Here is a 25,630-nt window from a genome sequence, read left to right as displayed (position 1 = left end):
TTTATCAGCCATGTAGTCATCATTCCCCTCCCTACCACCATCTGTACACACTTTCCCAATAGACCATCACAGCTGTCCCGTTTCTCACACAAACAGTACCTTTTATATGCTTCCCAACTGTTTTTAATAACTGTTCTGCGCACAGCACTGTACTTCCTTTGTTTTCTTTTTTTTAAATACGAAAAAGAGATATAATCCAAACAAACAGGTCATCGCAGCAATCGGTATAGGAAGGCAATTAAAATGGTAAATGCCTCCATGACCACTGACCCGTCCTTGAGCTGCACCAGAGGCCCCAGCACACCCAGTGCAGAGCTGGAAAGTTCCCTGGAGAAGTTACAAGGTAGACAAAGCCTGCTCAGAAAACAATGTAACTTTAAAGAGGAAATATTATTAATATCAGATACTGCTTGTGCAACCAAAGAAAGTTTTTTGAGGCTTTCAAAGTACACTTATCAACTCAAAAATACCACTACCATGTGTTTCAGAATCATGTGGACTGAAACTTCCCATTTTAGTTTCAAACTCTGAGGCATTTCACCCTTCCCAAATGCTCCATGCATCCTGACTTTGCACTGCCGACGCTCATGCCTTCCCTATCGCCACGACTCCAAGCCAGGCTGGACTGCACAAGCTCCGTGGCCCTCAGCAGGGACGAAGGCACCAAGTAGCCAATGGTAACTCAGTCCCAAGCCCCAGGCAAACAAAGCCGCCTATAAAGGGCAATAGTGGGGAGAGATCAAGTTGGGAATGGGGAGAAAAGCAGGACTTTCTCAGCAACTGATCTCGTGGAAAACCTACCCTATCAACAGGATGTTCAGGAATGAAAACTCTATAAACTTGTTTTCTCCAGGGCAATGTCCACAGCATCCTTCAGTGTGATGCAGGGAGATGTGCAAATCCCAGCTAGCAGCATGCTCATAGTCCTTAGACGGGTTCCCCACACAGGATGGCAGCAGATAACCAAGCTCTGTGTCAGGACGGGGACTCCGCACATACTATCCTTGTCCCACCAGCAAACGGCTTCACACCCTGGGACTGCTCACTGCTGAGAGACATCTCACTTTTTCACATTAGAGCTTATTACTAAGACCATGCACGCAGAAAACAACAGCTCCACTCTTAGTTCCCACCATAATTTTGACCTCTAGCTTTTGACCAGAAAAAGAGACAATGCCCATGTTTAAAGTGGGCACTGAGCATGCTATTTTGCCTATATACCACACCCAGATATCCACATTACAAAGAACAGACACCTTGAAGGTGCAGTTCTGAGAGGCCAGTGGGTGTCCCCAAAGTGCACAGAGCTCCGTGGCTGGGTGTTACACGAAAAAAAAGGTCTTGATCACAAAATTCCCACATTTACCCAACTGCTCTGTGTTTTTCCCAACTTTACGAGCAATATCTGTGCTTGCGAGGGCTCAGCCACTAGCCAGGCTGATCTTCCCACAGCTGTTAGTGAAGCTTTCAAATAGAACCGTGCAGGATTTACTTTCTAGCTCCGTGACAACTACTTTATAACACGGAAGCAAATGTAAATAGGTTTGTTGGCTATTTTTAATGAAGTCCTCATTGCTTTAGGAAAAGTCCTCGTCATCACACAATAAAAGCACTGCAGTGGCTATCCTCCCTAAAAGGGATCCCAACAATAGCTGGGTTTTAGAAAAGCATCCTGATACAAAGAATTCATTCTTCTGATTTACTTGAAACTACTTTGCCTTAAAAGAAAAAGGGAAAAAAAAAGAACTGAATTAAATTTAAATTTTACCCTAAGTTTCCAACATCACTCAGGGAATTTGGCCATTTTCTTCCATATCAACTTAAAACCTTATTGGGTAAAAGGATCAGACAAAATTTTGAACGAATATCCTTAGGATGAAATCTGATTGACAATGTATCTCTGCATTAAAATCTTCAATAAGTCTTCAACTTGACAATAAATGTATCAACTAACTAACTTGTCTTTAGATACCTTTACAGGGGTTCATCCCTGTTCTTCCAGTGCGCTACAAGGTATTTTGTAACGCATGTACCAACTTTAAACACAGAAATGGTAACTTAGCCAGATGCAATGTTAGACAGATACAAAGCTCACACAGCTCATTATCTGTCCCTCACACACACGACTAAATTTGAAGCTGCAAAATGACACGAATGAGACCGTCTCAACAGTTTACATTCAGTACTTTGTATTTTCTTTCTCCTGAAACCTTGAGTAGACTATGCACAGAGCCTGAGCTCGCCCTGCAAACTTTCCCCTTTCCGGGTGCTCCAGTTTAGGACTAGTCTGAGCTTAAGGGGACTGTAGGGAGACACCTCCCAATAAAATATTTCTCCTGAGTTTGCAAATACAGTCGTGTGGTGGGTTTCCCAGGTTGAAGGCACTCCTGCTTTCCCGTCGTGTATTACTTAGCAATCATAGAATAATTTAGGTTGAAAAAGACCTTTAAGATCATTGAGTCCAAGCATACTTAATGTGGGTGACGGCAGCCGGAATAAGAGAGATGTGCAGCACTGAGGACGGTTTAGATTTTGTTTAGATACTGATGCCATGAGTGTATTACGAATATGACAAATGGATGAAACCAAGGAGCAGGAAAAACACTAGCGACAACTCTGTGACCAGGGCTAAGCGTGACAGTGGCAGGTTCAGAGGATTTGTTGTCACCTGCAGCTCTCATCGGTGATGCCACATTAGTTTTACACCCCACAGAAGCTGTGCCCTATCCCCATACGCACCATAAGCCCTGATCAGAGCCTGTATACAACTGGATCTCGGGCAACACAAACTCAGTGGTGCCACTGTCCAACTCCCCATGGTGTCAGTGAACACCAGGGATGGACACCTGGGATATGTGCACCAGGTAAGTGAGATAGACAGGAGAAACCCACTGACCGCTCCCCCCTAGGTAACTCTAGGGGCTTCCCACTGTGCCTCCTGGATGTCCTGCTAGAGGAGACCTTGGTAATACAACCTCCTGTAATGTCTTTAAACAACCTTTTTACTTCATCAAAAAATCAAGAGGACCAGACAATTTTATGTCATCAACCAAACAACCACCACGTACCGGGCTCTCACAACCCCCTCCAGCACAACCAACTCACCTGGCCAAATAACCCTGCCTTGGACACCCACCAACTCAATGATAATTTTGTGCCTCACTACAGATATATCTCACCCCAAAACATGAACATGCTGAAACATCCAATCATGTTCTGGCACGCATGCAAAAAACAAAAAAAAAAAAAGCCCATGGCAACAAAGACGACAGCTTGCCAATGGCAGCTGCTGCACACACACACAAAATTAAACTATATTCTTCTGAAAAGGGATATTATTATGGCATTTGTTTCCTCTCACCCATCACCCTCACAAAATAAAGGGGGAAATATCAACACACATCAAACATTAGGAGAGATGGATTAAAAAAAAAATAAAATAAAAAAGGCGCTGCCCTGAGGAGAGACTGGATGGAGAACGCAGGATTTAACAGGAGATCCAGCTGGAACTGAGGCTGGATTCACGGAGCTGCCCTGAAATATTGGCTCGCTTATGGGAGTTGTATGGCACATGCAAGTAAAACATTCAGTCTTTCTGCTGTGGGAGGCCCGTGGATGCTGGATTGCATCAAATGTGGTCAAGCTGGCCCTTGGCTACAACACAAATCTGCAAACACACACTTATATACATTAAATAGCATCAAACGATACCTATCTTCGCTTTCTTTCCCTGGTGTGAACCTGCCTAATGCCTCCCGTGCTGCTATTCAAAGCACACGATAGCCGTCTCCACACTTGTGAAGATAAATGTCATATCAGACCTCTGACATCATGTATTCTCCAAGTAATTATTTTTGATATCATAAGAGTTGAACAGGGTGCACAATAAAATTAAAAAGTAGAAAGCAAGGTTAATAAGATTATCGTGTTGGTATAATAGGTAATGCATTTTGCAGTATATCCTTAAATCTGCCCTCTCAAAACATAATTAAATAACTGTGATTTATATTTTAGAGGAACGCAGACATGCAGTATATCCTCCTACCCACATATGCTAATTGCTTTCAGGCCCTAAAAATCACACAGTTGTTTGCAGCTTTTTAATCCTCATGTGTAAATAACCCGATTCAGGTCCAAGTTATGAACAATGAAGTCCAGGAAACTTTCAGAAGAGCATGTCATTAAACCCGTCTTGATTTTATCTCGCTAATCTAATGGCACTGATGTGTACTAAAGCCCGTGGGGAAGGAGGGAGAACTCCCCAGGGCCCTTCACACCAGCCCAAGAGCCAACGTGCTGGCTTGCCGTGACACCGGGATAGCCCTCAGACCAGGAAGGTGGATATTAAGGACCTGAGGAAGAGACCAAGACCCTCTTAGGAGGAACTGATGGATGTATAAGCCCAGGATACTCCTCCCTGGGCCTTGCAGTGGGTCTGTGTGCAGCACAGCAGTGCAGGGACCATGGGCAATGCAAGCCTACTCGCTTCACGATAGGCAGAACTCAACTGCGCAGCTCTCCATTTTGCAGTCGCACGTGAGAGTCTGGCACACAAAATGGAGGCCCTCATGTACTTTACAGACAGCGGCTACGGATCCAGCCCGAATCCACCTGCACTACGGGGGCCATGTCCTCCTCCTACATGCCGAGCCGTGATGACGCCACGTGCAAGGCTGAGCTTGCGCACCCACATCTATCCCCTCGGTGGGGACATACAGAGAAGCTAGGTAGAAATCCTTCCAGAAAATATAGAAATGCACGGTTAACGCCTCAAAATTAATTACACTGTGATGAGGGGGTCGGCTGGGGTGCTGCCCTTGCAATTAGGCTTAAAATACTGCAACCTCCCAAAGAATTTGCTGGGACAAAACTGCCCAGACATCATAGATATCATGACCCATTTGCTGACCCAAGCTGGGCTTTTTGGTGTCTACCATAATGCAGGTGATAATCAACAATAACCAAGGATTAAATGAACGGAGAACATCACACGAAAAGAAAAACCAAGGTGACTAAAATGAATTTTAGTCTGACAACAACTCTTATCTACCAAAAGCCGTCACTGTTGTAAGGAAATCTTCAGGGTCTGTTAGGAGGCTAAAATAATTTCCCCTGAATTTACAGCCTGTAATTTAATCAGCAGCTCCAGCCCTTGCCTGTGCGGAAGGGAGCGGAGGCAGAGCTGCACCCATGGCTCCCAGTGAGAACGCCCCAGAAGCTGTCCTGCTGGGACAGTCCCGAAGCCCCAGAGGGTCCTACTGTGAGATGCGTGTAGCAAAGCGCAGCCTTTTGGGGAGGGATTGAGGGTTTACAGAGCAGCGGCACAGGGTTTGTTTGCTGGTTGCAAAAGCCTTGGCTGGTGCATGAACCCGAAGCACTAAGGGGAGGAGGAGGAGCAGCTGCAAAGGAGCCCCAGGCATGGAAAACAAGGGATGCCCTTTCCTTTACATCCAAATGGGGATAAAATACATAATTGTAATAATAAATAGTGGCTTTTATGAACAATTAGGATTCTACTGTCTCTTTGAAGGGTTTGAAAAGCTGACACGTTTCGGGTTCTCCGGATTCAGCTTTGAGGCCTCAACCAAGAGAAACATTCAGCCCCGCTGTGTACAGCAGTGACCACAACAAAGATTGTGGTTTCTCCCACACTCGCCTTAAATAGATCTAAATTAATGCTATTCATCATTGGGTGGAAAAGAAGGGAAATATAAAAGTGCAGTCGCTTGTAGACAGGCCAGCAGCATAGGGCAACTTTCTTACCATTCAAAGCCTTCTCCCACCTCTGTACCTCAAAGCCCATCGGGGCAAGGAGGCATAGAAATAACACATCCTAACACCGGTAGAACCCATCACCTGGAAAACATCCTGGGCATATGAAACACATCTTTATCCAGTGTTTATTTGTTGTTGCTGTTGTTGTTGTTGCTGGAGAAAGAGGAAAGCTAAACCACATGACTGAACTCTTGCCAGAGGTTCGTGATAGAGCAGACTGTCCCAAGTGCCGCACCAGTTAGTATCTGAATTATCACGGATACTCACCAGCTCAGTTACAACTGCACAGGGAGAGCAGTTGTCCCACCTAAATCCTGCTTCTGTCAGCTACCGCCCTGCTCGTGGCTGCAGGTCCCGCTCCCTGAAGTGGAGAGCATCAACAGATCGAGGTATCTCTCTGTGCCATGCGGGGTGTGTAGATCACTGTGTTTCATACACGCCCATGATAGGTGGGTGCATGAATTTTGGGGTGTTAAGGAGCCGTAGCTGTCATTTCCCCACCTCTCCCAACTGAGCCATAAACTCAGGCTCCAACCAGTAACTTTTTATGGGCACCTTTTATAAGGCTAAAGCAATGCAAAATCTGCATCCTCCTGGCATTTCTTGAGAGCAGAAATACTGAGAGGTATCTTTGTTTCACTTTCTTCTTTAAAACTATAGATGTGTCATAGTGACAAAAATCAATGGAGGAAAAGAAACCACAACTACTCTATGAGCTCCCAAACATTAAAATCTCAGCTGAACCCTGAACTGCTTAGGTTCCCCTGGGTGCGCGCAGGGAGCCCTTTGTAGGGAGAGTGTGTGAAATACCTGCTGCAAACCTGTCTGAGTGTTTTTTTTGTAAAAGTAAATGTAATCTGTCTGTGGAAATGCACAGGGACTATTAACACTGCAAACAAAACTTCAAGGACTGTTTTGGATGTATGCTAGAACAGCCACGGGTTGGAAGAAAATTTTCAAAAAACTTATAGACGGAGGGAATGTCACAGATGCTTTAGAAGTCTTCAGATAAGTGTAAAAGTGACACATATCTTACGTATTATCGCTACAGAACAAACAACATTTGAATTCAAAAGTGCCCCTTTTTAACTACCATTATGGACCGTCAAAGAACATTTTGGTTGAAACTTGGGAGGAAAGGAGAAAAAAAAATAAAAAAAAAAAGCCCACTGATCTTACACCTGCTCTTTAGCAGTGGGAAGTGGGTTCTCAATCTGTTAACATGACCATCTGGCCAATCTGCATATCACGGCTATCTGGATTACTGTACGAAGGAATGACAATAACATAGCCAAAACAAAAGTAAAATGCATCAAAAACTTACAGTAGAGCAGCTCTTTTGATTTTAAATTAAATAATAAATGTGGTATCACAGCAAAGCGAGAAAGTCAGCTAAATAATTAAAAATGAGCCTTCGCTACGGCATAATTAAGTAAACAATATGGTGTGTGCTTCTGTATGAGGCGGCAATAGTTTCCACCATCGAACACTCCACTTTTGCAAAGCAGCTATCAGGAGTTCAAGATGCTGCGACAGCTCTTTTGGTGATGTACAGTATTGTCAGGACACCTCTCTCATCCCTGCAACATGCCGAACCGGCTGCGGCTATTAACAGGATTAATGCAGCAACAATCAATACCAATTGTACTAAAAGATTATGGCGCAAAGCCTTATGTACCTTTCAGACTCCCCAGTTACCTCCACGGGTATCGTGGCTATCTGCAGTCGTTTTCTGCATTAACCAGTCTTTGGGTTATTCCCATCAATGCCTCTTTGTGGTGGTCCAAGTAGAAATATTTTACATCTGCCAATGGGAACGTAAAATTCTTAAAGTTCAAGGTCATGTGCTTTATACTGTTGCCCAGGCAATTAGCTATAGAGCACATTTAGACGCTAAGTAAATTTTCACAGTCGCAGAAATAAGGCTGACTTCTCGCATCTTCACTGGCTTTTATTCTAAACACGAACAGAAAAATGAGCTCATGTAAATAAAACCCTCTCCCCAGATTTTTCTCAAATTTGGGATTTTTAAATATCCTTCTAAAAGTTTAAAAGATGTTCGCTGTCAAAACACCTCGCTAGCTTAATTCTCGCCTGAAGCGCATAATGATGGCCACCCAAAAAATAATTTGAACATTGCAACATTGTCTCCTGGCCTGCCATCCAGCTTCATCCAATGGAGAAGTCCCTAAAAGCTGTGACCTCCAACAAAATTTAACTACTTCCATTGCGAATCTATTCTCCAATCTGATCACATTAGCAGAGGGAACTCCAAAGCAGTAAAAAACTCCAGAAAGTTCTCGGTTGAGTGCTTACTAATGAACAAAGGTTAACTTTATCTAAAAGGTCAAATGCCTGGTGGCTAAGGTTGTGACCTTAACAACTTAAATTGTGACCTTGCCACGTGCCTAGTATATTGTAGATTCTGATACAGATCATCTGGTAAAGGACCGGTCATAAATTAGCTTTACTGTTCAACTCCCACAAAGAAAACGGTTTGCCACAATGGTTTCCAACTTGTCATTTGATACAAGCACTTAATAAGTGAAAACTAAAAAGCAAACCAAAGTTCAGGGTACGAAAACGCCGCCTGCTTTTAGTTAAGCAGATTAGAAACTGCAAACTGAGAGCAATACTCTAGATTTCAATACATTTTTTGGTCAACTTCTAATTCGCAAAACACCGATATTCCTTTCCTTTTTTCTTTCTTCTTTTTTTTTTTTTTAAATGAAAATGACATGTAGTTTGCTTATTTGCATATTTTTGTTTTCTCTTTCTAGCCAGTTGTTAAAGAGAATAATTTATTTCAGTAGCTTTGTATGAAGCACTATTTAAATCTGCGCACATGTGTTCCCTTACAGATGATGGTTGCTACTGAAGAAAAAGCGCAGATTCAAAACAATAATTATCGTACATGTTTAGAAGGAAAGGGACATCTCACTGCCGAAGTCATCTCGAATAAGGGCATCTTGGAAGAGAATACTCCCTCCCAGAAAAAGAAGATGAGGAGTAGGAAAAAAAAAAACAAAACAAAAAAAAAACCCAAGAAAAAGAGAAGCAAGCACTATGGGTGAAAAGGTCACAATGGTTTTGGCACATATCTTCAAGCACGTTTCAAAGTCTGTGCCTCCTGCCAATACTGGCAACTTCTCAAAACTTTTAAGGAGGTAAAAACATTGTTTAGTGTTTACAAATCTTCTGTACTATAGCAGATGCTTGTCAAATCCGCTATATGTAAGTGGACCAGCCTACGTACTATGTGCACTGGTGACTTCCTCCTCCTAAATAAGCGGTCCGTACATTTGGGCAGTGAGGTCTGATGGAGTTTGAGACAAAGGACCCTTAATAATTTTTTTCTTTTGTAATTTTCCTGTTGCGCACCCGGCACAAGCTGCCATTACTGCGGGTTTGCGGGAACCAATGGCTGTCAACTTGGCCAATGTTCAGGTGTAACAAAGACTGCTGGGATACATTAGAGGGAGGAAAAAATGGGAAAAAAGGGAGAAAAAAAAGGTAGCCTATACGCGGGGCTTTTGGTACACCTCTGTGAAGTGACACAGGCAGCGACTCCCCCCTGCGCTTCCTAAAAATGATTTTTGTCCCCCTCCCTGGTGAGGTTTAGCAGGGAATACGCCAGCACAAGCTACTGCATTAAGAGCACAATGCGATGCGTGCAATCAGCAAACAACGGCTGAAAACACGAAGCGGTGAGGTCTGTACAAGCGTGTTACTGCTTACACAAAACCGTGAATCTAACCCAAAAAACAGAGCCTAAGCTTTGCGCAAAGTTTCCACGGCAAACACCTAGTCCAAAGAACAATTAGTGCAGTTGCTGCCTGTTGACAATGAAGGCAGAAATAAATAAGAGCTTGCTATCAAAGCCACTGTTTGCCAACAGCGTGCTGATGGTATATCCCTAATCATAATACTGAACTTTTGTAATGTCTATTGCCTGTCTGCTACAACGGGGAGAGGATGCCTTCAAGCTCTCCAGAGTACTTATGCCTCTGAGTTCGGTCCTTTTCTCCCCATTCTACATTTCTGTGACCTTACATGCAGGTTAAACCAAGACTGTTGGTTTCTACTAACAACTCTGCACTCCACAGAAGGCTGCTTTTCATTTAGGAAATGCAATACGGACCAGTATTTACCAGCACCGCTCTATATACAAATCTAAATAATAAAAACCTGCGTGCCGTACAGCAGTACACGGTGGGTTTGGGGGGTGTATATCAAACCACTTTAAGTACCTCACCCTGCATTGATGTATGGAGAAGTAAACTAAGGCAGACAAAAGCGATGCAAGCCCCTGGTCTCCCTGGGGCTGGTGATGGAGTGGGAGGGGGCCCATGACGCTCCAGTTCCAATCTCCCTTTGGTTAGCCATTAATTGTTAATCCTTCCTTCACTGTGCCCCATAATAAACTGCAGAGTAAATAAATCATTTTCCACAATATTTGCCTACCTCTCCTTTGCTTTAAATGTACAATGGGATTTACCACAGCACAACGAAGTGCAAAGTAAATTTCACAGCTTATCTATAGGAAATGCCATTAGGATACTCCAAAGTTATTTCTGAACCAGGATCGTACCCATAAAATCACAGCGGCGACACTGTCTATTGCAACAAGCACTGCAGGGACTCACTACAGAAAAACTTTTGGGTAGTCAAAACTTTCTGCGAGCCTCTCCAAAAGAAGGTTGCAGTCTCCCACTGCTGTAACTTCCTCAGTTTTCTTACCAATATATATCTATGTAGAAGCAGTTTCGACTAATATGATTCCTCTCCTCTCTGCTCCTCTTTCTTCCAGCCTGTCCAGCCCCTCAACTCACAATTCAGGCTGAAACCCAGGGGGACCTGTGCATACGATATGTGAAAAACAGGGCCCTGGCACTTCACGCGCACGCATTTTTCTGCAATATAATCACCAAGGAGAACTACAATAGCATATTGTTTTATCCAGGCAACCTACTACCCATTCTGTGAGCACACCGAGTCACTCCGCGGGCAGGGTGTACTTTTCGCTGGAGTTAGAGATCCCAAGATTGTCGATTTCATCACATGCAAAAACATCTCAGTCCCCCCTAAGCAGAGTATTATCAAACCACAAATTTGTTTCAAGACTTGCTCAGCTTCTAAGTGTATGAATTGTGATATTTCATCGGCTTTCAATGCCTTCCTCCCCCGCTTCAAAACAGGACTACCCGGGGTTTTGTACTGTAGCCACCCAGACCTGACAGCTAGGTTTACTACTGAGGGACCGTCTTCTCCGTTCGTTCTGAGCCCAGTCCTCTGGGACTCATACTTCCCATCCCCATGGTGTATGGATACCTGGCACTCCTCATCCATGGGCCTCGGGCACTTCTAGTCCTCTCAGACTACTTTGTGCATAACGTATGTAAACTTTATTTATTTATTTTTTTAAATTACAATCTATCCTGATTTTAGGGGAAAGCAGATAAAGAAAGCCGCCTCCAGCTGCAATCCCTCCTAGAACAACATTTAGGATAACACCTGTGAAGGATGCCCGAAACGCTGCTAGCCCCAGGAAAATGAGAGCCGCTTTTACACAGCTGCACCTTAAAAGCCCATTAAAAAAAAAAAAAAAAAAAGGAAGGGGGAGTTTTGGCACTCCCTTTGATGCCCCGGGAAAGCAACAACCGATGTCCCCCGTTCCCACCCCAGCCGCCACCAGGCCACGGCACCTGGCACGGAGACAAACCGAAAAGTTGAAGGTGGTATAGAAAGGCACTTACCTGCTGCGTGCACAAAGTATGCCAAATATAAATCGAGTTCCTTAACAGAAACTCCTATATGGTGGGGCTGTACGCACAGCCCGGGGTTAGAGCACTGTGGGGACTTTACAAGGCGCTCGCCATCAGTACTTTCGAGCGGAATACCTTTAAATAAAATCACCATAACAAGGTCCAACCTCCAGACCTTATCTGCCTGGCGAAGGCAGTCAATTCTTCTCATCTTGCCCTTCTGGTCTGGATTGGAAAGAACGCAACACGGAGGCTTTTTTCCTGTGACTGTGAGAACAAAATCCTCCCGAAATTCAGGCCTGATATCTTTCCGGAGCTTTGCCAGAAGTCTGGATGCCCATTTTTGCTTTACCTCGGGTTTTTCACTTAGCAGTTCATCCTTCACAGCTCTCTCTTCCTCTTTTGACATGCGTTTTTCATGTTTTTTGAAGTATTTTCTTTTTCGGGCTTGCAGGTTGAACCATGTGTATGCAAACGCTCGGACGTGAGGCAGAAGTGCTTCAATGAAGGGATGAAATTCATCCTGAAAAAGTCAGAGAGAAGGGGAGATGTCACCGAAACCATAAACAAAAAGCTTCCAGAAATGGGGCGTTTGCCGGAGGCGCTAAGGCTGGCCAGGACAGGGAGAATTAGGAGGGTGCTTATGTATTTTATGCGCTGCAGGACTTGTACCTGTCTCCGATTGATCCCGACCCCACCACTGCCGCAGCCCCGCTTCACCTCACACCGACACAAAACCTCCACTCCCTGAAAACAGGGTCCAACTTCAAACACGCACCCACGTTGAGACGGGGCAACGAAGGGGCCCTCGCCCCAGACTCCAAATATCTTTGGAAAAAAAAGGGGGGTGCAAGTTAAAAGTTAAAACCTCGGCTGTGCGTCCACTTGCGGAGCGCGTATCTCCCTTTGCTCTCTCCCTGACCCCGCTGCTTGCGGTGTAGCCAGCGTATGCCCGCCAATTTGGCAAATCTTAAACATTTGGATGCCAATCAATGTTTGTATGGGGAAGTCTAAAGTATAGTAAAACTTTCCCTAAGATATATTTGGAAATAGCAGCAGGCAGTATAGTAAAATGCCAATACAGCTGCACATACAAATACAATGAAGGCTGGTTTTCCTAAACGGTGCAGGGAGTAGAAGGTAACGCAGCTGATTTATCCCGCGTGCACAATAACTAACACTAAAACCTTAGAAAAAGCAAGTCTAACAATTTTTATTTTAAAAAAGTTTTGTTTATAGTTAGTAAAAAAAAATATTTTTTATTCTGGCCTATAGGACAAGTCAAACTGTAAGCCTTTCTATAAAATAAAATGGGGAAAATTTGAAAAAAAGCAGTAACGGAAAACCTTGTGCAAATATGCACAAAAAACCTTAGTAACGGAAAACTTGCGCAAATATGCAAAAAAAATATTTATTATTTCTTTAAACGCTGTGTCTTATTTTCATGTATTTAAAAGAAATGCCTACTTGAAAAGTTAGTTTGGCCATCCAGAGATACTGCTTGCTTTGTCTAATGATGAGTTAAAGATCACCCCTCTTTCTTGGCACAAAAATAATCATGAATAAAATTACACTCACAATAAAAAAAAAGCAAGAAAGATCCCTAAAATTTTGTAAAAAAAAAAAAATAAAAAAATTATTCTCCTCCCCCCCCCCCAAAAAAGTACTACATAAGTTAACCAGAGAGATCAAAACATATTATAATACAGTGGGCCGATGCTTTTTGTTTTCCTCTGAATAAACGAATGATCGGACTCCAGACTGCACGTAAAAATGTACATAGCCTGTGGGGGCCTGATCGAGCACTGTGTGCTGGGGGCATCCCTGCTTCCAAGGGCTGAGTTCTTCCTTCTCTCATCTCAGAATTGGGCCCTCCAGGAGGTAAAAATAAAGTAATTTGTGCTACGTTCCCCCAGCATGGGAAAAACCACCCGCTGCTGACCCTTCCAAGGCAACCACGTTGGGGATTTTTCAGATTAACTAACTTTTTTTTTTTTAATTTTCCCATGGAGTACACTTCCTACCCAAATCATTTCAGGTCATGCAAATATTGTTATTAAAACACACATTTTATGTCCTTTCAACACCTTATTTCAACTTGCATTTCCTTTTAAAAAAATTAGGAAAAAAAATGAGAAATCAATAGTAGAAATATTTATCAGCAAAATCCTGTCGTAATTCAAGACCTTCCGCTGACTTCCCAAAAGCTTTCATTGCTCTTATTCTGAGTGGCCCCTGAATTGTAAATACTTAAATCTATAGGTAATACCACAGCATTTATTATTTATTTTAAACACAGATTGCTAAAAACTACGCAAAGCGGCACAGTATATTTCATTACAGTAAAGCAGCAGTAATCACAATGATTATTAAAATATAAGCAGGTAAAATAAAATAAATCACTCCAGTGACTGGCACATTCCTCTTTTTGCCCCCACCCCGCACCCCTTCTCTACTGGAAAAGATCATAGTTTCAAATTTCAATAAAGTTTAATAAAAAAAAAAAAAGAAAAAAAGATTGCTGTGAGTTTGCAGTCGGCAGATTCAAAAAGTGAGAGGAGGCACAATCCCAGCACATGGAGCTGCTCTCACTCACCACAAAATGCACACACGGGGAGGAGGAGGGGGGGAGGGAGAGAAAAAAAATAATAAATGAAAACTGCAGGTCCCTACAAGCTATTAATGATAATAAACCCTTCCTTCTGATCCCTCCTGTCTGTCCCCTTCCCCGCTCAGGGAGAGGGAAGGAAAAAAAGGCCTTTTGTCAAGTGGAAGTTTATCTGCGAAGGTACACACCGCAGAGGCTCGACAGACGCACAATGAGCCAGGGGAGCGCTTCAAGCGTGCCGAGTTTCTAAACAAGTCTTGGTAAATCCTGAAATATTTTAACTTTTTTGCTTTGAGCAGCGCTTTGTCCTGCTTGATCTCATGTGGTCGGGACTTTTTTGGCTCGACGCTGGAAGCTGTCCAAGAGCGAGTCACTTTAACCTGCGCTAAAGCTGATTTCTACGATGTGAACCTGAAAGGGGAGGTAAAAACAACACCCAAGAAAAAAAAAATAAAGAAATAAAGAAAACAACCCCACTTTAAAAGACTTCAGGGGAAGAGAAAAAAAAAAAGTGCTTTTTGGTGTAAAATCAGGGTCCATGGCTGAAGTAAATGAAAAGCACCACTGCTCAGCGCGTGAGGTGTGCACGTCCCTATTAGACTCCAATGTGTTTTTTCAAAATGGGGTAAAGGAGAAAAGGTTAATGAGTCATAAAGAGAGCAACTTTCAAACTGTCTTGGTGAACATGCCACTCCATAAAATTGCACTGCTCCAATCTTAGCGGCAAGGTATCAGCAAAGGCGAAATGGAAATAAAAGCACTCGGGACTGATCAAACAAAACTGGGCTGGAAGCAGGGATGGAAGGGACCAGTTTCTGCATAGTGCAATTATTTATTTCAGCGTTATTACAGTTCCCCTTCCTAAAAGAAAAGTTTTGGAAATGCGTCAGTGTACTACCAGATGTGCAGACCTGTCTGCAGCCTCGCTGCACAACATTGAGATTGTAAGTAAGTGGTGGAAAAGGAGATGATCTTCGCCTTTCCCCAAGTTCACTTTAAAGGAAACTTTCAAAGTATTTGTCAAAGATGTTTGCTTTCCCTCGTCGGCGTTTGATGGGTTGCCTAAAAATAAAAGGCATTAGGAAGGTAGGAAAGCAAGAATACAAAGTAAGTTGGGGTTTTTTTCATAGCATACTCTCCAAAGTTTGAGGATACAGCTCTTCGGAGAGCAGCCTGTTTCTAAGCACCTACAATTTGGGCCGCAGAGTTCTGTATTGCTCTTCTGAAAGGTGTAAAAAAAAAAATTACTCAAAAAGCCACAACAAACCATGACAAAGAGAGCCCCAAAACCTGACCCAAAGGCACCAGCAATAATGTAACACTGTAAAGGAGACTTTTGAAACAATATTTCTGCTGCTGTCTTTGAAATTAAGCCAGCTACAGCCATCCTTGTTAATATTTTTACAATCCACTTGCTTGTAAATCTATTAGGAGATGTGCATGTGTTCCCCAACTATTTCCCAGATCTTCCCCAGATCTGCACATGGAACGATGTTTAGGTTTTTCCTGACAGATGATACAAAATGCTCGTGCCATTCCAGCTACAATGCTTGGATAAATCCGCTCATAACTAGGGTATCTGTTTGTTTTCCTTTTCTAACCCACTTTCCAAAGCTTCCCTTTAAACCTGAACCAAAACTTAAGACAAAAAAAAAAAAAGAAAGAAAAATGAAAAACAAAATCTCTGTCCTGCAATTTGTATCAATAAAAGCTCCTGAAATGAAAAATAGGATAATTGATCGCTCTGGGCTCACCTCCTTTTTTACAGAAAATGACAGAAACACCTAATTGATACTTCGGAGGGAAGAATTCGTCAGGAGGCCTCTAATCCTCACGTTACTTTTCCAAACGTGCAACAAGAATGCAAGATTTTCACAACTGAGCAAAAGCGCAGAGACGAGCTTTTTTCTTTTTTACTTTTTTTTTTTTTTTTTTAATTAAGAAGAACTGGGGACACACACACACAGACGACACAACACCAGGATAGGAGCAACCGGCCCATGGATTTATTTTCTCTCCTTCATGTGCCACTGGGCCTACTAAACCCAAGAAGCTCCACGTGCAGCTGCAAGGCGATGCGAGCGTCCCTGGCCCCGCGAGGAGCGTGTCCTGCAGAAGTAGAACTGACACAACGCGGGGATTTTTTCAGAGTTGAATTAAGAGGCACAAACTTTGGCCAAGGCGACGCACGGAGTCGCATCCCGCGTCCTCTGCAAACTCCCTGCGCTCCCGTTCTTTAATCAAGCGCACGGTTTCTATGCCGGTGGAGTCGGTGCCTTCGCCAGCCTGGCTGCTCCTCCCCAGGCACCCAGAAATTTGGGGGAGGCTGGAGAAGGAGAAGGGGGACCCCGGTGAGAGAAGGGACGGAAACTTTTGCAGCTCTTCAAGCTGCCTGGGAAGCTGCCTCCCCTCTCTCTGCATTCCCTCGCCTTTTTCTCGACGGAAAGAGCCCAGAGAGGCTTTCTCACCGGGAGAAAAAAAATATTCAAATTAAATTAATAAGAATAACGTAGTCAAAATCTCCTGCAGGAGGAAATAATCTGGGGTTTGAGTCCACCACAAAGCATTTCCTCGTTAAACCATTATATCCTGCTAATTGAAGGTGTGTAATTTCGCGTCCCGCAGCGGCGTGCGGGGCGGGGGGGGCCGCGCTCCGCGGCCGCGCAGCTCGGGGGCTCCGCGGGGCGCCTCCCCCCCTCCCCGCGTCCCGGCACCGAAAGTTGCGCGGGGTGGCGCGGGGGGGCCCGATCCGCGCTGGGGGACGGACACACGGACACACAGACGCACTCCGGACGGACAAGTTTGCGGGCGCCGCGTCCTCCCCCGGCGCGGGGCCGCGCGGGTGCGGAGGGAAGCGCGGAGCCGGCGGGACCGAGCCCGCTCTCCGGGTGTCCCCGCGTCCCTCCCCCCGCCCCGCACCGCGCGTAACCCGGCGCGGGGGAAGCCGCGGCGGCGCTGCCCGGGGCGCGGAGCGAGCGGCGCCGGCATCGATCGCGGATGACCAAGCACGGCGGGGCCGCGCGGGGTGTCCCGCCGCTCCGCCACCGCGCACCCCCCCCCATTAATTAAACCATTAATAAGTAGGCGCCATTAGCCATGTGCCGACACAAATGGCCGTGCGGGGGGAGAAAGGATATAAAAAAAAAAAAAGGGGGGGGGCGGAAGGGGGGGGGGGGGTGGGATGCGAGGAGCGAAAGGCAACAAAGTTAGTTGGGGCGAGCCGCGCCGCTGCCCCTTCCCGGCGCGCCCCCCGCGCCCCGCAGCCGCTTACCTGGGTGAGACAGAGCGGAGAATACATGACTGCTGCGGGGGGCTGCGGTTTGGAGGTGTGCGTGTGCGGGGAGAGAGAGAGGGGGAGAGAGAGAGAGGGAGAGGGAGAGAGAGGAGGGGAAAAAAGAGAGAGAGAGAGAGAGAGAGAGGGAGAGAGAGAGAGAGGAGAGGAGGGGGAGCCCCGAGCCTGCTTCTTGCTTTCACATTTCCAACTCTGCCAAACTGCAGCCAGCGCGGAGCCGCTCCATGAGCTGAACTTTAACCCCGCCTCGACTTTCCCGCACTAGGCGCTCGGCACGCCTGCCCCGCGCGCCGTTAAAGGCATCGCGCTCGCTGCGCGCCCCTCCGCCGCCGCGGCCCCGCTCCGCGCCGCCCGCCCTGCGCCGCCCGCCCCGCTCCGCTCCGCGCCGCCCGCGGGGGCGGGGAGGGGCGGGGAGGGGGCTGCGGCGCCGCCGCCTCCCTCCGCCCCGCAGCGCGCCCGGCCGCGCAGGGACCGCTCCGCAGAGCCAAGTTTGCTTCTTTCCCCTTTTTTTTTTTTTTTTTTTTGTGTGTGTGGGATGCGTGTTTTGGTCTTTTTAATTTTTTTTTATTTTTTTTTTTTTTTATTTCCCGGCGCTGCGTTCGCAACTTTCCCCATCCCCTCTGGCACTTGTCATTTGAGATCGGGCACTTCATGCCACTCGGGGAAAAAAAAAAAAAAATAACCGCTTTAAAATAATAATAATAATAAAAAAAAATAGCGACACATAAATTTCTCTGCACCGCACCCCCCTTAGTGAAATCTCTCCTCTTAAAAGTGAAGCGCTTATAATTAAAAAATCCACCCGCGCCTCCTGCCCCTTCTCCAGCGCGTCGTTTTGGCACCGGCAGCGTTTGGGTTTGGGGTTTGGATGTTCTCCAGCTCGTGGGGACTCGCAGGGTGTCCCGGGTGTGTTTTCCAGCTCCCTCCCTCTGGGAACAGCGTTTTGGGGTTGTTTTTTTTTTTTTCCCCGAGGTTTAGGGGACCCACGCGCAGTTATGGGGGGACACGCAACGCAGGGAAAAATCCCACCAGCGGGAGACACGGAGAAGAAAAGAAAAAAAACCCCGCAGCTCCTTTGAGAGGCTGGCGGGGGGGGGGGAAGGCTTTGCGCTCCTCTCCGCGCCCCCCCCGCGCTGCACCCAGCTCAACCTTTTGCGGTTTGCAGCAACTTTTGGCGCCCTCCGAGAGACTTTCGGCCGCGGGACGGCTGCCTGCGCCCTCTAGGCTGGGGCTGCGGGCAAGCGCAGCCCCTCCGCACCCGCGTAAGCCGCTCCCCTCTCTAAAAAAGGGGAAGGGGACGACGAGAGATAAACCCCCGTGGTCTTTTTCAGCGCGCAAGTTATTTTTTTCCCAACTCAGCATGGTTTACAACATAAATTAAAAAAAAAAAAAAGAAAAAGGGGAAAGGAAGGGAAAAAAAAGCTGAAGCTTTTTTTTCCCTTCCTTTCCCCTTTTTCTTTTCTTTTTTTTTTTTTTTTTGGGTGCTAAATCCGGAGGTTTCTGCGGCTCCATCCCCGCGGGGCGCCGCCAACTTCAGCGGAAAAGGGGAGGGGGGAAATAATAAATAAATAAAAAAAAAGGAGGAAAAAAAAAAATCGAAGCCCAGCGTGGCTCCTCCCCCTCCCCCCCCCCCCAACCCGGGGATGTTCAAACGTCGCAGCGCTCGGGAGCGTCACCGGCCCCGCCGCTCCCATTGGCCGCCGCCCGCCCCCCGCGCGCCCCCGGCCGCGGCTCTTTGTGCGCGGCCGCGGCCGCTCCGGACCGCGCGCACGGAGCCGGCGCGCACGTAACGGGGAGGAGGGGGCGGAGGGAGGAGGAGGAGGAGGAGGAGGAGGAAGGGGAAGGGGTGGGGGGAGCGCGGAGAATCTGTCAAGCTCAGCGGTTTTCTGAAATCCCTGGGAAAAAAAAAATTGCAAAAAAAAAAAAAAGAGGGGGAATAATAATAATAATAAAAAAAACCAAACAAACCGAGATAATACCAAACCCCGAGAAGTTTTAAGAGGCGCCACGTACCATGGGCAGGTATAAAGAGTACGTGAGAAACTTGCTGGGGCGCAGGCGCTTGGCTCCGGTTGTTGACACTTTTTTTTGTTGTTTTTTTTTTTAATTTATTTTTTCGCGATTTTTTTTTTCTTTTATAGCTAAAATAAAGTCGCAGCCGTTGGGAACCCGGAAGAGAATAAAGCCGCAGCCAATTGCCGCCGCCGGTGGAGGGTTTGGGCTCGTTCCCGGAGGTTTAGGGGCTGATTTGCGCTGCCGCCGCCTCCCAGCGCTCCGCCGGGCGGGTTCCCAGCGCCTGGGACTTCGCACAAGTTGCGAGGGATTCGGCAGCCTCCCGCCTCTCCTTCCCCTCCTCCTTCCCCCCCGCTCCCCACCTCCGCTTATTTCCGCAATTCGCGCAGGACCCCGCGCCGGGGCTGTTGGGGTCACGGACACCCCGTGCCCGGCCCCGCTGCGGGCCCCCAGCCCCCCCCCCAACCCCAACCCCGGCCAGCCGGGGGAGGGTCCCGCGGGGCGGGGCTGCGGACAGCGAGAGCCGCGGGCACGGGTAACACCCCCACCTTAGCACGGGTGATCCCTCCCTTGCACGAGTAAACCCCACTTGCACGGGTAACCCCCCCATTTGCAAGGACAGCCCCCGCACAGGTACCCCCCCCTCTTTGCACGGATACCCCCTCCCCTTGCACGAGTAATCACCACTTGTACGGGTAAACATCCCCTCCCCTTTGCACGGGTAACCCCCCATTTGCACGGATACCCCCCAACCCTTGCACAAGTAACCCCACTTGCACGGGTAACCCCCTCTCCTGCACGGATAAGCCCCCCCCCTTTGCAAGGATACCCCCCCCCTTTGCAAGGATACCCCCCCCTTTGCAAGGATACCCCCCCGCACAGGTAAACCCCCCCCCATTTGAACGGATACCCCCTCTCCTTGCACGGGTAACCCCCTCTCCTTGCACGGGTAACCCCCTCTCCTTGCACGGATAAACCCCTCCCCTTGCACGGGTAACCCCTCCTTTGCAAGGATACCCCCCCGCACAGGTAACCCCCCCCCCCATTTGCACTGATGCCCCCCTCCTTGCACGAGCAATCCCCATTTGTACGGGTATCCCCCTCCCCTTGCACGGGTAACGCCCCATTTGCACGGATACCCCCAACCCTTGCACAAGTAACCCCCTCTCCTGCACGGGTAACCCCCTCTCCTGCACGGATAACCCCCTCCCCTTGCACGGGTAACCCCCCCTTTGCAAGGATACCCCCCCGCACAGGTAAACCCCCCCCCCCCATTTGCACGGATACCCCCCTCCTTGCACGAGCAATCCCCATTTGTACGGGTATCCCCCTCCCCTTGCACAAGTAACCCCCACTTGCACGGTAACCCCCGCTTTGCAAGGATACCCCCCTCCCGCACAGGTAAAGACACACCCTCTTTGCACGGATCCCCCCCTCTTGCACAGATACCCCCTCCCCTTACACGGTTAGCCCCTCCCGCATGGGTAGCCCCCGACATGTGCCCCCCCCCCCCCCCCGGGCACCCTTCCCGGCTTGGGGAGCCCCCTCGCCTCGCCCCCCCCGATCTCCTTTGCTGCACGGGCAGAGTCACTTGGCACCGACACACAGACACTTGCCGGGGCACCAGCCCTGCCTGCCCCCCCGTGCTTTGCACCCCCGCGGGGGCTGGATCCCCCCCAGTCCGGGGGAGCCCTCGGCGGGGGAGGAACTTTCCCTTCCCGCAGCCGCGCCTGGCAGCGCTGCAGCAGCTGAGAGCCGAGCTGCAAAGTCTCCAACTTACACGGCACCCCTAAAATAGTCCTGATTTCATCCCTGAAAGGATTTCCTGGCTTTGTGTGTCTTAACTAGCCTTGGCCATTTTTGTAGAATAACCCCATTATTCACAGCTCCGAGGGTAAAATCTGCTAAAGTCACTTAATAAAAAAAAAAAAAAAGAAAGAAAGAAAAAGAAAAACCTTCAAAGGGCGTGAGAAATAAAGGCAAACAAACAATTGTCTGTAGCTCTCAGCTCCCCTTGATCGTGGATACCCGCTTCATTAACAGCCGAAGCATTATATTCTTAAAACTGGAAGCCTCAAGATGCGTGATAATACTGCAAAATTAATGGGGGGGTGGGAGGGTGGAGGGAAGCAAGTGGATTTGAAGGTTAATTACTATTTTTTTACAACACAGCGAGACTTCAGTTCGCACAACTTATCTCTCAACTTTACGAGTGGCATGGTTTTCCCTCCAAATTTACTGCTTTTAATCGACTCGAGCAGGTATTTAAAGACATGGAAGGCTGCAGCTCCAGAGAGGAGAGGGGAAAAAAAAATAAATAAGAAAACCCTTAGATACTGATTTTCACTTTCAAGTTTGGGAGCCTCAGACCTGCGCTAGTGACAAGCGTGGCTCCGGATGCAGCTCTGCTTTCGCTGTTACCTCCTGGTGACCTCTCCAAAGGAGCCCGCTGATTCCCAGTGGTGTGGAGACCACAGGTTGGAAACCACTGGTTTTGCATAAACTTCTGTTATTCGGCACAGGCTGAGGTTGGGAGGGTTCCTCTTAGCACACTGTCGAAGGATGATGTGTACTGCATAAATTAAAACATCATGTCCCCTTGCCATGTGAAAGCATTATTAAAAGAAGCATAATAAGGGATTTCCAGCATGTTATCAAGCGTACAAAGAAAACTCCGAATGGGAGGGATGGCTGTCATCGGGGTAGAACAAGCTGGATTTTGGAGAGGCTTGAGAAGCGCTTTGAATAGCCCGTCAGTTGGACAAGGATCAGTGCTGACAATAGCCGGTCTATATGTGGTATGGCCTGTTAATATACAGCAGCGATCGTTAAAGGCCTGATCCTGCCAACAGGGCTCTTCAGGGCCCTGAGCAAGGTTAGTGGCTTTGGGGGAGCCACCGTGGCTACCTGCCTGTCCTGGGGGCTGCGTTGCCCTACCGAGGGCTAAAAGCTCCCCCCAAAACCACCGAGGGCTCAATCCTGACCCCTTTTCCATCAAGCCACACACTGCCCTGACCTCTGTCTCCAGAACTATTTGGAGATTTAAATCCCATTACAGTTGATGGAAATCAATGCCCAGATGTTTTGGTGTCATCCCACGACCCCCTGTGGAATTAGCTACAAATCCCAGCAGACATGTCATGGAGGAGCTGTAGGTCAGCGCTGTGCCTAACCTGCTCCTGCCAGCCTCCCGGAAATTTATATCAGCCAAAGATACTAAAAATGAGAGTGGCCTGCAAGACACTCTGGGGAAGAGGCTGATTTACTATTCCACGTGTACATAGGGAACAGAGCATAACGGGGTTTTCCTCCTCACTCTGAAGGCTCCAAACCCTGATGCAATATAAACACCACAGTTGTGCAAATGCTGTGTCACCCTTAAACGGGAGGGCAGGTGGGCAGAGGCTTCAACCTCCAGGCTCCAAAGTTCAGGGAGCAGCTTAAATAGGCAGACAAATATGTTCAATGGATGTTTGCACCTCACGCCACGAAATACCTGTGCAGAGTAATGGTTTTGCATGCAGCATTTTCCGCCCATCACCATGATTCCCAGCAGGAGAGTGAGGAGGATGAAGAGATGCTGCGGAGCCCATCTGACAGATGAGGGTGGCTGCACCAGAATTCAGGGTCCAAGCCACAGGCGCATCACCAAAGCATGTACACACGGGAATGGGAATTAAAGTACTTGTGCTAAGGGCAAGTAGGAATAACTGCACTAAAAATTAGTCAATCCTGTCCGTTTCTCTGTGAAATCTCCTACTTTAACCATGAGTTTAACTGCTTGGCACAGCCATACGTAGGGTGCTGCCTCCGGAGCTGAGCGTATTGTAGAAATGCCCGCAGACCTGTAATGCATTTCTACAGGGTCTCAAGGCTACTGCGAGATGCGCTGTGGAGGAAGTAACTTCGCAGCAAAAGTGCGCTGACTTCAGAAAGGAAGCAAACAGGATGGAGAGGAAGGATAAGCTGTGTTTGAGTGTTTTTTTCCCTTTTGTTTTGCTGTGCATCTTCTAATGGGGAGCGTAATACATGGTAATACTATTTTAGCATAAATACCACTTTGCAAGCAGAATTTAGCTGAAAACGCGAAATACCACAAAGTGAAAGTTCATTGTGAAAGTGAATGCAGTTTAATAAGCTGGCTGTAATTCACTGATCGGTTTGAGCAGTGCCCGCCGGCCCTACCCTGCAGTAGCGCCGGCTTTTGCTGTGTGCCAGTGTGCACCTTAAAGTCCCTGCTCACCATCTTGATGCCTCCCTCCAGCTGGATTAAACCCCTCAATTTCCAACCGGGAAAAGACTGGACTACCTACAGTCACCCTCAGATATATCTTCTTTGCACACAGTCCCGCGGTGTTATCACTGCTGGAAGCTGATGGGCGCCTCTCTCGATGGCACCAAATCATTCTCTAGCAATACTGAATGATTTCAGCGCACAGTACTGATACTGCCATTGTCCTAAATCCAATGTTTTATTAGGCAGTTTGGCATAAACACTTTGGATCTAATCTTTCATGCCTCGATGAAAGTTTTGCTTGAATAAAGTTAGCACAAGGGTGGTATAAATACGGTTTGGCAAATAATGTTGATATGCCCATATGGACTATTTATTTGAGTATATTGTGTATCTATGCATTGTCATATTTATGCAATATATTTCTCAAAAGGAAAGTATGTCTTTTGTCAGCCTTTTTCATAGGAAAACATTTTACATCCAGGGTTTGCTCATAACATGAAAGCTGAGATTAAATACGTAGTGCGAAAAATAAAGTTTAAGAATTGCTAGTTTGACTTTGTATGATTCAGGTAAACACAAACTGAGGTACGGTATGGAGAAAAGTTACATCTAAAGGAAAATCAGAATATAGTACAAAATGCCAGCAACATCACCAACACAGCTTACGAGCAGCAGTGGTATTTTAGCCCTAATTAACATGGACTCCCTACTGGCCTTTGCCGCATGCAAAAAGGATGGTCCATAACTTTTAAAAGATGTGCATTATTACCTAAAATAAATAAATAAAATCCCAAACACCAATCTGTTTAAGTACTAAGTAATTTTTCACATTTCTTGTCTATGCTAAAGTTCTGGGCAGGAAAAAAAAATACGAACGGCATTTTCAAGGAAAAACTGGGACAGCTTTGTACCTAGGCTAGAGACTGGTGAGGAGGGCACGGTAACAGGTGCAGGTTTATTACTGCTTTTCTGGCATTGTGTGCAATGCGCATAATTCATATGCAAATCTCCTGTGCAACTATTTTCATCAAAAGTAGTTTAAGCCCTGCTCACTCAGAGCACGCATGAGGTCTGATCGCTTTCCTCACGGATACGGAGCAGTAAAGTTTTCCATCACAAGTTTTAGTAACTCTTTTCTGCTCTTAAAAAAACAGCCTTAAGTGAAGTATTTTGTAAAATGTGGTAAGGTCTATATTCTTGTTAGGACGGACAGGCACTGTCTAATACAGCTATATTAGAAAGCCCTCTTTGATCCCATAAACTTTCAACTAAATGAAATTTTAGGGGGAAAAAAAGTAATACTCTTCCACCGTGATAGTAACTTTTCACTTCCCTGTCTTTCCTAATTTTACAGGCAGCTTCATAAGGTGCAAGTAGTGAGTCGTAAGAGTGGTGTATATCTCACGTGCAAAGGCTGGTTTTAACTCAAATCTGCACAAGAGCCAACACTTCTGCCTGAAATATGTCATAAAAAAGCACAGTGTGAAATGTTCCCGGTCTGTTTTGCTTGCTCTGCCTTTCCCAGTGCCTACGGCTCCTTTGGAACAGTGAAAGAAATGTGTTAGTCTTAGCACCTGAATTTTTTTTTTTTTAAAGTCTTTATTATCGTAATTCACTGACCTGCTGCATTGTAAGCCCTGGCAATATAGATCCCTGGGATTGGCACCCTGTGCTGGTACTGGATCTCTCTGCAGTGGCTGCTGTGTTTTTGCAGAAAAGAAGTTTTTTCCTTTTTTAAAAAAAGAAAAAGAAGTGTAATCCGTGTGGGCTGCCTGTCACAATCACTGCTCCTCTCTCTTAACAGCAGGGAGAAGGTGAGACCATCCTCTGCTCACACGACTGTTGTGTTAACTTCTATACTGGGCTGGGATGATTTCCATAGGGTAACCCCCAGAACAGCCGGGCGTGATGCACAGGTGGCCCTTACAAAGGGACACACG

The 25,630-nt window shown here is 46.8% G+C and overlaps 1 protein-coding gene across 15 annotated transcripts in view; it reads right to left on the bottom strand.

Annotated features, from left to right (window-relative positions):
- NFIA (nuclear factor I A) overlaps positions 1-25,630 on the bottom strand; it is a 358,619-nt gene that overhangs the window by 234,265 nt on the left and 98,724 nt on the right. For 7 of the 15 annotated variants that reach the window (XM_069861900.1, XM_069861899.1, XM_069861898.1 and 4 more), the window contains exon 2: positions 11,532-12,063. In XM_069861900.1, coding sequence (XP_069718001.1) covers positions 11,532-12,063 — 532 coding nt within the window. Of the gene's footprint in view, positions 1-11,531; positions 12,064-17,419; positions 17,803-25,630 lie in introns of those variants that run through there. The other 8 variants (XM_069861905.1, XM_069861907.1, XM_069861910.1 and 5 more) reach the window with 5 other exon arrangements.

Source organism: Phaenicophaeus curvirostris, chromosome 8, assembly GCF_032191515.1.
Source record: "Phaenicophaeus curvirostris isolate KB17595 chromosome 8, BPBGC_Pcur_1.0, whole genome shotgun sequence".
NCBI classification, from domain to species: domain Eukaryota; kingdom Metazoa; phylum Chordata; class Aves; order Cuculiformes; family Cuculidae; genus Phaenicophaeus; species Phaenicophaeus curvirostris.
This window is presented reverse-complemented; position numbering and strand designations above follow the sequence as displayed.